Here is a 12,651-nt window from a genome sequence, read left to right as displayed (position 1 = left end):
AATGTTTATTACTGGAATATGAAGATTCACTGCAAAGGTGTCAGAGTGGTGCTGTTTGTCACACATGGTGAAAAATGTGATTTATTTCATTAAATTTCAGATTCGTCCCTAATTAAAGTCGGTCCTGCAGACAAACTGAGGAGCTGAGTTCTTCAACGGTGCTTCTAAAATGTCCGTCCAGAATCACACTCAACGATTTAATACTATGAGTCATAATTTATTGATGTAAATGGCATCCAGAGAGCTATAAAGACATGGGCGAAATTCTGGCCCCATCCACACGAAGACGAATCCAGGCCAAAACTCAAAAATATTTGATCCATTCACCCTGTCATCCACACCAATCCAGCACTCCGTGGAGCTGAAACCGGGTTCCAGGGTGAACAGGAACACTGTTGAATCCACGTCTCCGTAGTTCCTCCTGTTCTGGAGCGTTTCCTGATTGGCTGCGTCGTCGCGCTACGTCATAACAAACGTGCAGAACTGTGTAAAGAACAGGAACAATGCGCTGCGCTGAGCAGACGTCCTGCTGGAGACGCCAGTCTGGACAGCAGAGCTCTGCCCTCCTCCAGCTCCGCCGGAGCAACAGATCAGCCTGGAGAACGCCAAGCTTCATGTCTTTTTTTTTTTTTTTTTTTTATTGTAAATGTACACGTACATGGCAACCATGATGCCAGGGGAACAATAATCCATCAGCTTCTTTCAAACACTTTAAATTTCTCACAGATACTGAGAGTTTTTACAGCCTTTTTGTTTTCAGAGTCTTTTAACATTTTCATATAAGAGAGTACAACATTTCTGAAGCGGGTCAATGAGGCTTCTGCCTGCTGAATTTGCATTTACGAATGAAGAATTTAGATTTTTGGATTAGTAAATTGATGATAAAAAATCCGTCCTTCTTTTCCTGTTTTCCGAAGAAACAAAAAACACATTTTCCAACCTCAAAGTAAAGTCCTTGTCCACATTATTAATTACAAAGCGCAGAAATCCCTCCAGAAGATCCTGGAGTCGTCACGTGTCCAAAGAGCCGCAGAAAGAGCAGTTCACATCAGTCCCTTTAATTCTGTCATGAAGCGTCAGCAGGAAGCGTCATGTGATGCTGGATCGACCAATGATGTATAGAATCAGCTGCGATTTTCCATCTCTCGGGTCAGTGAGCGGTCTAGTAATTCTATACGTCGTTGGGATCATAGATATATATAGAAACACTAGATGGCTCATGCGCGCTGTAACCCAATGGGGACTAACGTCGTCACATGGCGGCCATCTTGGTACAGGGCCGCTCACTCACTCATCACATTAATGTCAATGGAGCGTCAACTTTGAAATAGCTATAGATTGCTCAATTTTCAATCGATTTTCAAACAACTTGGTTTGTTATAAACGTCAGACATGTAGGCATTTAACTGCATGCAAAAAGAAAAGTTGTGATATTAAAATTTAGTCTGCATCATAGCAACGTAACGTTAGTAATGAATCAAACTGTCTGTAAATCCATGAAGAATTCAGTGAGTTGAGTATTTTAATTAGTGTAAATCACTCACCTTCCCTTAGATTACACAGAGCGCCCAGAGTGGTCCACTGTCCTAAGATGGCCGCCAGTGCACGACGTTGCTGACTTAAGGCATCTAGTTTTTATATGATATCTATGGTTGGGATCACCACGGAGAAGACCAGGGCTGCCAGGAGGAGCTGCTATTGCCATGTATTTCTGGCGCCACCTGGCGGCCTGGCCTGTTACTGCAACGTTTCAGCCGTTTTGACAACAGTCATGTGGACGGCCATAAACATTGAATCAACTCCGTCTTTACGGGAAAACGATTTTGGAACTCTGAGCGTTTTGGCTTCGTGTGGACGGGGCCTAAGATTCTCAGTTTTTTTCAAGAAATCAACCCTCCAAAAAAGTGTCCCCCTCAGGCGAGGGCTAAAAGTCTGATTGTTTGGTAATCAGCAGTGAAAAGTGAGATGACCCTGTATTTCATGCCTTTAGCTGTTATATTTCCAGAATTATGTCAATGTGCAGAACCTGGCAGAAGGACGGCCGTCAGCCACAGCCTGAACCTGCCTCCGCTCAGCCGGCTGTGGAAGCAGCGTGACGCCCGGACCAGAGATCCTGCTTCCTCGTCCTGCGGGGCCCAGCGGCACACCGTCTGGACAGGGTGGAGACCAAAGCTGGTGCTGCTGGAACTTTTTTGGCTCGTGGTTGATTCGACCTGGAATGACCCTGAATGTTGTCATTAGAGCTTATTGAGCCTCCGGGTCTGTTCGGGCGGCGCCCGGGCCGTCAGGGACCCGGCGGCGAGCGGTGATCCAAGCTGCTGGCTGCTGGACAGCTGTGTCCCAGTTGCTCCTCCTGTCAGTGTGAGGACGTCACCACCTGTCCTCTCGAACCTGTCCTTCACCTGTCCTCTCCACCTGTCCTCCACCTGTCCTCCACCTGTCCTCTCCACCTGTCTGTCCTCTCCACCTGTCCTCCACCTGTCCTCCACCTGTCCTCTCCACCTGTCCTCCACCTGTCCTCCACCTGTCCTCTCCACCTGTCTGTCCTCTCCACCTCGACTTTATTGACGGACGAGTCGACCAGTAGAAAACTGAAGTGCTTAACGCCCTCACTTCATTTAAATTCATGTCTGGAGATTTTAAACTGGATTCTTTCTAATCTGCCCCCCTCCACCCTCCTCCTCTTCCTCCTCCACCCCCCCTCCTCCACCCTCCTCAACCCCCCTCCTCCTCCACCCCCCCTCCTCCACCCTCCTCCTCTTCCTCCTCCACCCCCCCTCCTCCACCCTCCTCCTCTTCCTCCTCCACCCCCCCTCCTCCACTCTCCTCCACCCCCCTCCTCCTCCACCCCCCCTCCTCCTCCTCCTCCACCCCCCTCCTCCTCTTCCTCCTCCCCCCTCCTCCCCCCCCTCCTCCTCCTCCTCCACCCCCCCTCCTCCTCTTCCTCCTCCCCCCTCCTGCCCCCCCTCCTCCTCTTCCTCCTCCACCCCCCCTCCTCCTCCACCCCCCCAGGCTCAGCCCCTATGAGTGGTACAACCCCCACCCGTGCCTGCGGGGGCGCCGTGACGTGGTGGAGAACCAGTACACTCTGGGGAACAGTCTGTGGTTCCCGGTCGGAGGCTTCATGCAGCAGGGGTCAGAGGTCATGCCCCGGGCGCTCTCCACCCGCTGCGTCAGCGGAGTCTGGTGGGTACCTCCTCCCCCCCACGCCCGACTGAGGCCGCTCAGGGGGAGGTGGGGTGGATGGAGGGGTGGAGGTGGGGTCAGCTGGGTGGAGGTGGGGTGGATGGAGGGGTGGAGGTGGGGTGGAGTCAGCTGGGTGGGGGTGGGATGGAGGTGGAGTCAGCTGGGTGGAGGTGGGGTCAGTTGGGTGGAGGTGGGGTCAGCTGGGTGGAGGTGGGGTGGATGGAGGGGTGGAGGTGGGGTCAGCTGGGTGGAGGTGGGGTGGATGGCGGGGTGGAGGTGGGGTCAGCTGGGTGGAGGTGGGAGGTGGAGACGGTTGGTTCCAGGGTGGATGAGGCAGGACTCTCAGAAGTGGTGCTGTGGAACACATTGAACTCAGCTCTCGAAGCCGCTAACAGCTATTAAAGTGCGATCATGCTAATGCTATGGTAATGCTAATGCTAGGCTTTCATTTAGCAGCTAGCGTCAGCATTAGCTCTAGCCGAAGCTATCAGAGATCAGAGCTCAGGAGGTCAGTGACATAGTAACAGGACAAGCAGCAGCTCTGGACAATGCTAATGCTAATGCTAACGTTAGGTCAGTCAATGTAGGACATAAAGACAGTGCCGTGATGCTATCCCCCCGAGGACCGTCCCCTGGGGAGGAACCCTCCGGACGGGACTGTCCTGAGGACCCCGGACTCTGGGGTGTCCCTCCTCAGAAAGACCCTGTTCCTGTAGCGTTCCTTTTGTTCCGTGTTCTTGTGGGCGGGGCCTAGACCCGTCCTGTTGGACAGTGTGGTTCTGCCGTCTCCTTGGAGACGCTGCTGTCTGATGGTTCTTGTCAGCAGAACATGTCTCAAGGCTGCTTTTAGCACGTTCCGAGGACTCTGCGTTCAGTCGCCATGGCGATTCCCGTTCTGGATCAGTCATCTGTTCCAGCTGCTCTGTGGCTCCTCGTTTAGCTAACGCTAAAGCTAGCAAGTGTTCCAGACACATAGAGGACAGCTTTAGCTAATGCTAAAGCTAACAGTAGACCCAGCTAACCTGACCGAGAGACTTCAGTCCGTCTTTGAATGACTTTAAAATGAAACAGCTGATTTTCCTCTCTTCTTCATCCCTCCGCCCATCCTCTCCTCCTCCATCCCTCCATCCCTCCGCCCGTCCTCTCCTCCTCCATCCCTCCATCCCTCCGCCCATCCTCTCCTCCTCCATCCCTCCATCCCTCCGCCCGTCCTCTCCTCCTCCATCCCTCCATCCCTCCACCCGTCCTCTCCTCCTCCATCCCTCCATCCCTCCGCCCATCCTCTCCTCCTCCATCCCTCCATCCCTCCGCCCGTCCTCTCCTCCTCATCCCTCCATCCCTCCGCCCGTCCTCTCCTCCTCCATCCCTCCATCCCTCCACCCGTCCTCTCCTCCTCCATCCCTCCATCCCTCCGCCCGTCCTCTCCTCCTCCATCCCTCCATCCCTCCGCCCATCCTCTCCTCCTCCATCCCTCCATCCCTCCGCCCGTCCTCTCCTCCTCCATCCCTCCATCCCTCCACCCGTCCTCTCCTCCTCCATCCCTCCATCCCTCCGCCCATCCTCTCCTCCTCCATCCCTCCATCCCTCCGCCCGTCCTCTCCTCCTCCATCCCTCCATCCCTCCGCCCGTCCTCTCCTCCTCCATCCCTCCATCCCTCCACCCGTCCTCTCCTCCTCCATCCCTCCATCCCTCCACCCGTCCTCTCCTCATCCATCCCTCCATCCCTCCATCCCTCCACCCGTCCTCTCCTCCTCTCCTCCTCCATCCCTCCACCCGTCCTCTCCTCCTCCATCCCTCCACCCGTCCTCTCCTCCTCCATCCCTCCATCCCTCCATCCCTCCGCCCGTCCTCTCCTCCTCCATCCCTCCATCCCTCCACCCGTCCTCTCCTCCTCCATCCCTCCATCCCTCCGCCCGTCCTCTCCTCCTCCATCCCTCCATCCCTCCATCCCTCCACCCGTCCTCTCCTCCTCCATCCCTCCATCCCTCCATCCCTCCGCCCGTCCTCCTGTCCTCGTGTCCCCTGCAGGTGGGCCTTCACGCTCATCATCGTGTCGTCCTACACGGCGAACCTGGCGGCGTTCCTGACGGTGCAGCGGATGGAGGTTCCCATCGAGTCCCCGGACGACCTGGCGGACCAGACCAACATCCAGTACGGGACGATCCACGGCGGCTCCACCATGACCTTCTTCATGGTGAGGGCGTTGACGTTAGCGTTGGCGTTGGCGTTAGCGTTGGCGTTAGCGTTGGCGTTGGCGTTAGCGTTGGCGTTAGCGTTGGCGTTAGCGTTAGCGTTAGCTCCTCCATTCCCCCCTGGTCCCCAGAACTCGCGGTACCAGACGTACCAGCGCATGTGGAACTACATGAACTCCAAGCAGCCCAGCGTCTTCGTGAAGAGCAGCGAGGAGGGCATCGCCCGGGTGCTGCGGTCCCGCTACGCCTTCCTGGTGGAGTCCACCATGAACGAGTACTACCGGGGCCTGGACTGCAACCTGACCCAGATCGGGGGCCTGCTGGACACCAAGGGCTACGGCGTCGGCCTGCCGCTCGGTGAGTCCCCACCGGGGACGGGGACGGGGACAGGACCAGTACTAGGACCAGGGACAGGACCGAAGACAGGACCAGGGACAGGGACAGGACCGGGGACAGGACCAGGGACAGAGACAGGGACAGGGACAGGACCACAGGCAGGTACAGGGATAGGACCGGAGACAAGGACAGGGACAGGACCAGGAGCAGGACCAGGGACAGAACCAGGAGCAGGACCAAGGACAGGAGCAGGACCAGGGACAGGACCAGGGACAGGACCAGGGACAGAGACAGGGACGGGGACAGGGACAGGACCGGGGACAGGACCAGGGACAGGGACAGGACCAGGGACAGGGACAGGACCAGGGACAGGGACGGGGACAGGGACAGGACCAGGGACAGAGACAGGGACGGGGACAGGGACAGGACCGGGGACAGGACCAGGGACAGGGACGGGGACAGGGACAGGACCAGGGACAGGGACAGGACCAGGGACAGGGACGGGGACAGGGACAGGACCAGGGACAGGGACAGGGACAGGACCAGGGACAGGGACGGGGACAGGGACAGGACCAGGGACAGAGACAGGGACGGGGACAGGGACAGGACCGGGGACAGGACCAGGGACAGGGACGGGGACAGGGACAGGACCAGGGACAGGGACAGGACCAGGGACAGGGACGGGGACAGGGACAGGACCAGGGACGGGGACAGGGACAGGACCAGGGACAGGGACAGGGACAGGGACAGGGACAGGACCAGGGACAGGACCAGGGACAGAGACAGGGACGGGGACAGGGACAGGACCAGGGACAGGACCAGGGACAGGACCAGGGACAGGGGCGGGGACAGGGACAGGACCAGGGACAGGGACAGGACCAGGGACAGGACCAGGGACAGGACCAGGGACAGGGACGGGGACAGGGACAGGACCGGGGACAGGGACGGGGACAGGACCATCTTTGCGCTGTCAGCTGTCTTAGTCGATCAGTCCTGACTGGACCAAACGTCGCTGCTGCTGAGTCTGTCCTGAGGAGGACGCTGTCCGTCGTCCAGCTGTGGCCGTGTCTTCACGGTTCCGGTCTGGTTCTCCAGGTTCTCCGTTCAGGGACGAGATCACTCTGGGGATCCTTCAGCTGCAGGAGAACAACCGGCTGGAGATCCTGAAGCGCCGCTGGTGGGAGGGGGGACAGTGTCCCCGGGAGGAGGACCACCGCGCCACAGGTCAGAGCCAATGGGACGCTCCGCCTCCGTCTCCGTGGAAACAGGAGGACGTGATGCGGTTCCTGATACGTTCCTTGTGGTTCCTCTGGAGCCTTGTGAAGAAATGAAGACGTTCTTTAAAGAACCGGACAGAGTTCAGTGTAGAAATGCTTTCTGATTGGCCTGACAGCCGGCCAATCGGCTGCTGACGCTGGTTGCCATGGTGACTCGGTGCCTCCCCCTGCAGGTCTGGGGATGGAGAACATCGGCGGGATCTTTGTGGTTCTGATCTGTGGACTGATCATCGCCGTCTTCGTGGCCATCATGGAGTTCGTTTGGTCCACGAGGAGGACGGCCGAGACGGATGAGGTGGACATCTTCCTCCTCCTCCTCTTCCTCACCCTCCTCCTCCTCTTCCTCCTCCTCCTCTTCCTCCTCCTCCTCTTCCTCACCCTCCTCCTCCTCTTCCTCCTCCTCCTCTTCCTCACCCTCCTCCTCCTCTTCCTCCTCCTCCTCTTCCTCCTCCTCCTCTTCCTCCTCTTCCTCTTCTTCCTCTCTCAACTCCTCACATCAGTCTTGTTCTTCACTACCTGGCACATTGCTGCCACCTGCAGTCCACCACACACACACACACACACACACACACACACACACACACACACACACACACACACACACACACACACACACACACACAGTTCTGTGTGTTTTACCTTCGAAACATTGTTTTTAGCAGCAAACTGGTTCCACTTTGTGAAAATGTAGCGTCGAGCAGCAACGGACAGCTTCTCTCAGTCACCAGGGCTTTTATTTTGAAAAGCACACCGGGAACACAAGAACAAGTAATAAATAATAACCAAGACTAATCACCACAACTACTAAAAAAGCAGCAGTCTGATGGTCCACTGTCAGTGAGCGGTGTGATGGTCCACTGTCAGTGAGCGGTGTGATGGTCCACTGTCGGTGAGCGGTGTGATGGTCCACTGTCGGTGAGCGGTCTGATGGTCCACTGTCAGTGAGCGGTGTGATGGTCCACTGTCAGTGAGCGGTCTGATGGTCCACTGTCGGTGAGCGGTGTGATGGTCCACTGTCGGTGAGCGGTCTGATGGTCCACTGTCGGTGAGCGGTCTGATGGTCCACTGTCGGTGAGCGGTCTGATGGTCCACTGTCGGTGAGCGGTCTGATGGTCCACTGTCAGTGAGCGGTCTGATGGTCCACTGTCGGTGAGCGGTCTGATGATCCACTGTCGGTGAGCGGTCTGATGGTCCACTGTCGGTGAGCGGTGTGATGGTCCACTGTCGGTGAGCGGTCTGATGGTCCACTGTCGGTGAGCGGTCTGATGGTCCACTGTCGGTGAGCGGTGTGATGGTCCACTGTCGGTGAGCGGTCTGATGGTCCACTGTCGGTGAGCGGTGTGATGGTCCACTGTCGGTGAGCGGTGTGATGGTCCACTGTCGGTGAGCGGTGTGATGGTCCACTGTCGGTGAGCGGTGTGATGGTCCACTGTCGGTGAGCGGTGTGATGGTCCACTGTCAGTGAGCGGTGTGATGGTCCACTGTCAGTGAGCGGTGTGATGGTCCACTGTCGGTGAGCGGTGTGATGGTCCACTGTCGGTGAGCGGTCTGATGGTCCACTGTCAGTGAGCGGTGTGATGGTCCACTGTCAGTGAGCGGTGTGATGGTCCACTGTCGGTGAGCGGTGTGATGGTCCACTGTCGGTGAGCGGTCTGATGGTCCACTGTCGGTGAGCGGTGTGATGGTCCACTGTCGGTGAGCGGTGTGATGGTCCACTGTCGGTGAGCGGTGTGATGGTCCACTGTCGGTGAGCGGTGTGATGGTCCACTGTCGGTGAGCGGTGTGATGGTCCACTGTCAGTGAGCGGTGTGATGGTCCACTGTCAGTGAGCGGTGTGATGGTCCACTGTCAGTGAGCGGTGTGATGGTCCACTGTCAGTGAGCGGTGTGATGGTCCACTGTCAGTGAGCGGTGTGATGGTCCACTGTCAGTGAGCGGTGTGATGGTCCACTGTCGGTGAGCGGTCTGATGGTCCACTGTCGGTGAGCGGTCTGATGGTCCACTGTCGGTGACGGTGACGGACGGTTCTGTCTTCCAGGTTTCCGTCTGTCAGGAGATGCTGACGGAGTTCCGGAACGCCGTCTCCTGTAAGAAGACGTCTCGCTCTCGGCGCCGCCGGCCGCTGGGCGCCATGGGGGGCGGAGTCCTGCGCCACCCGCCCCGCCTGGCGCTGGCCGGGCCCCGCCCCCTCCGCCTGGTGCGCGAGATGCGCCTCAGTAACGGCAGACCGTCCGGCGGCGGCGGTCCGGTGGCGGGCGGAGCGGGGGCGGGGCCGCGTCCAGACCTGGGCCCGGGGCCGCAGAGGCTCCTGGACGGCCCCCTGGGCTGCGCCGTGCCCCTGGCCCCGCCCCCGCCCCCGCCGGTCCCCGTCCTGCTGGCGCCGGCGCCGCCGCGCGGCTTCCTGCAGAGCTGCAGCCACGTGCGCATCTGCCAGGAGTGCCGGAGGATCCGGAGCCTCACGCCGCCGCCGCCGCCCCCGCCGCCGCCCTCCTCCTCCTCCTCCGCCTCCTCCTGCACCCGCCTCCCTCCGGCGGTTCACCACCACCTCCACCGCCACGGCCTGCACCACCTGCACCTGCACCGCGGCTCCATGTCGCTGCCCCGCCTCCCGCCGCCGCCGCCGCCCATCCCCGCCGACAGGGCCGACAGCGACGGCGGCACGGCCAGCCCGCGGCGCAGCAGGAGGCCGCCGCCGCCGCCCAGGCCGCAGCCGCCCGCCAGGACCCCCACGCACCCCACGCACCCGCCCACGGACTCACTGGGGGGTCGCGACTGAGCGGACACCATCAGAGGGTCAAAGGTCAAAGAGCCAAACCCTCAGAACTGCGTCTGACGCTGCCATCGGTCTGCTGCAGGGGGCGCCGGACGGACCGGGAGCTGGACGCTCCCATCGGCCACGCCCACATCTGGCCCCGCCTCCTCTGATATCGGCCAATCGCCAGTGAAGCGCTGACAGACAGTCTGATGGAGATCAGAGGTTTCATCATGTAAATCCTGCAGCAGGTGTTAGTATAGCAGGAAGCCTGCACACACACACACACACACACACACACACACACACACACACACACACAGTAATGTAGCAGCTGTTGTTGTACAGACTTTTACTGTGACCCACAAATGCTTCACAACACACCTGAAGTGTGCGACTGTACGGAGGTTCTGACTGACACCAGACTTTAGAGCATCTTCCTCTACCACCAGATTTTAGAGCGTCAGTCGTTCATCTGAGCCACACGGTGCAGGTCGCTGAGTGAACCTGTTGCTCAGTGTGAGTATCAAAATAAAAGCCTTATTTTCAACATAATGCTGTCTTCAGGAAATCATCTCAGACTGACTCGTTTCCTCTGAGCTCAGCAGGTGGATCATCCGGTTGCAGATTACAGCTGAGGTTTAGGATTACAGCTGAGGTGTCAGATTACAGTTGAGGTTTCAGATTACAGTTGAGGTGTCAGATTACAGTTGAGGTGTCAGATTACAGTTGAGGTTTCAGATTACAGTTGAGGTGTCAGATTACAGTTGAGGTTTCAGATTACAGTTGAGGTGTCAGATTACAGTTGAGGTTTCAGATTACAGTTGAGGTGTCAGATTACAGTTGAGGTGTCAGATTACAGTTGAGGTTTCAGATTACAGTTGAGGTGTCAGATTACAGTTGAGGTTTCAGATTACAGTTGAGGTGTCAGATTACAGCTGTGGTGTCAGATTACAGCTGTGGTGTCAGATTACAGTCCCTGGCGCTCCTCAGAGCAGCTGATGTGCTTCAGGTGTGTTTTCAGTCGGGCATCGCAGACACACACACACACACACACACACACACAACACACGACACAACAAAACACACAACAACACACCTCAAAGCAAAGGAAGATGATACACAACACAAAGTACCACAGAGAACAACATAAAAAGACACCACATCACACACAACTCTGAAGGACACATGAACACACAGGTGTGTGTGTCGCGGTCAGAAACTGTCCAGATGTTCGATTGTACTTTTCCTTCCTGTCGGCGTCACCGAGTTACTCTGTTGTTTCAGAATTCTTTTGAAATGATGTCACGGCGCCTCCTGGTGATCACATGATGTATGAGTGTGTGTGTGTGTGTGTGTGTGTGTGTGTGTGTGTGTGTGTGTGTGTGTGTGTGTGTGTGCTCCTCCCTCAGATTCGAACCAGCAGCCCACCAGCAGGACGGAGCCGATAAACCCGGTGTGATTATTGATTATTGACGTGGCGGTGTCGGGTGACAGGGGGCGTGGCCTCCTCATGTTCAGCTTTGGAATAAAAAGATTCAAAATGAAACAGAGTTTTGATAAAAGTGTTTTTATCCAGTTCAGAACGTCTGCAGCTGAGCTCACAAGAACCTTCCACTTCCTGACAGGAAATGATGTCTACAGGAAGTGATTCTCTTTACAGGAAGTGACGTCTACAGGAAGTGATTCTCTTTACAGGAAGTGTTGTCTACAGGAAGTGACTAGGTGCGTTCGACATGAGAAAGCCAGAGGCAGACCTTTAAGACTTTTGAGCCGCCCCGCCCAGATGTGGCCCGGCGTCACTGATACGTAGGACCTACGTAGGGCATCGAAAACTCGCGAGACCCAAACGAGATCGGTCACAGAGGTAGCCGCGTGAGCTGCTGGAGAGCAACTCACCGCGGCTACCTGGCCCACCTCTCTGTTTCATACAGGCAGGGGATTGGACCCCAGCCCACTCGTCATCAGTTTGATGACAACACGCTTTATTTGCATAAATAAACACCCAGTCCCGGCTCCAGTCCAGTGTAGAGGGGGGAGGGGGGGCAGCGGCGGCGGCGGCTACAAACGGGGGGGGGGGCAGCGGCGGCGGAAAAGTAACGGAGCAACACAAAGACAGAATCCACAGATCAGAGGCCTGTTCTACTGTGTCCAACAACATATGATCATTAATCACATTGGTAAAAAGCACTAATAGTAATAAAACAAATGATAAAATAACCAGCCCTCATCTTTAGTAGAGCTGGAGTCTCCTCTTTTTTTTTTTTTTTTTTTTTTTTTAATTTTGAATAGCGCAACACTTCATATTGATTTGATCAAGCCAGTGGAGTTTGCTGTTGTTTTTTAAGCACAAAATAGACTGAAAACTTTATTTATTAATTTTTTGGACTGAGGGGGCGAGGCAGTCTGCCCCCCTTGATGCCTGGTTGCACTTGCAGCAGCAGGCACGCTTCACATGACAGAAGCCAAAACGTAACTTAAAATTATTTTGTTTTTTTAAAATTGTATTCATTTCAGTTAACTGAATATGAATTAACACAATGTGACACACAAAAGAAATTATGAATTCTTTTGTTTTTAATAAGAAAAACAAAATTACCCCTCTGACAGCCAGGGGGGGCAAGGAGGCACAGGCGGAGGGGGGGGGGGGGGGGGGGGGGGGGGGGGGGGGGGCATTGCCCGGAGGACGGGCCTGTAAACACCCCCCACAGTGGAGTCATGAGAAACACCAACATGGAGAACATAGGGTTGTCCGACTTGGAGGCAGACTGATAACTCCGCCCCACGGCTGCGCCGTCTGCTTCGTCTAGCTCCGTCTGCCTCTGGCTTTGCCATCGTGAACACACCTATTCTCTTTACAGGAAGTGACGTCTACAGGAAGTGATGCTCTTTACAGGAAGTGACGTCTA

The 12,651-nt window shown here is 56.5% G+C and overlaps 1 protein-coding gene across 1 annotated transcript in view; it reads left to right on the top strand.

Moving 5' to 3' along the window:
• LOC115409430 (glutamate receptor ionotropic, kainate 5-like) overlaps window positions 1-9,813 on the top strand; it is a 36,934-nt gene extending 27,121 nt beyond the window's left edge. Inside the window, exons 16-21 of the mRNA XM_030120614.1 lie at window positions 3,013-3,186; window positions 5,215-5,380; window positions 5,510-5,735; window positions 6,810-6,938; window positions 7,165-7,286; window positions 9,029-9,813. Coding sequence (XP_029976474.1) covers window positions 3,013-3,186; window positions 5,215-5,380; window positions 5,510-5,735; window positions 6,810-6,938; window positions 7,165-7,286; window positions 9,029-9,766 — 1,555 coding nt within the window. The 3' untranslated portion in view covers window positions 9,767-9,813. The remainder of the gene's footprint in view (window positions 1-3,012; window positions 3,187-5,214; window positions 5,381-5,509; window positions 5,736-6,809; window positions 6,939-7,164; window positions 7,287-9,028) is intronic.
• The last annotated feature ends 2,838 nt before the right edge of the window (window positions 9,814-12,651 follow it).

The sequence above is a fragment of the Salarias fasciatus genome, chromosome 22, assembly GCF_902148845.1.
Source record: "Salarias fasciatus chromosome 22, fSalaFa1.1, whole genome shotgun sequence".
NCBI classification, from domain to species: Eukaryota; Metazoa; Chordata; class Actinopteri; order Blenniiformes; family Blenniidae; genus Salarias; species Salarias fasciatus.
Note: the sequence above shows the minus strand (reverse complement) of the source record. Positions and strands in the feature narration are given on the sequence as shown.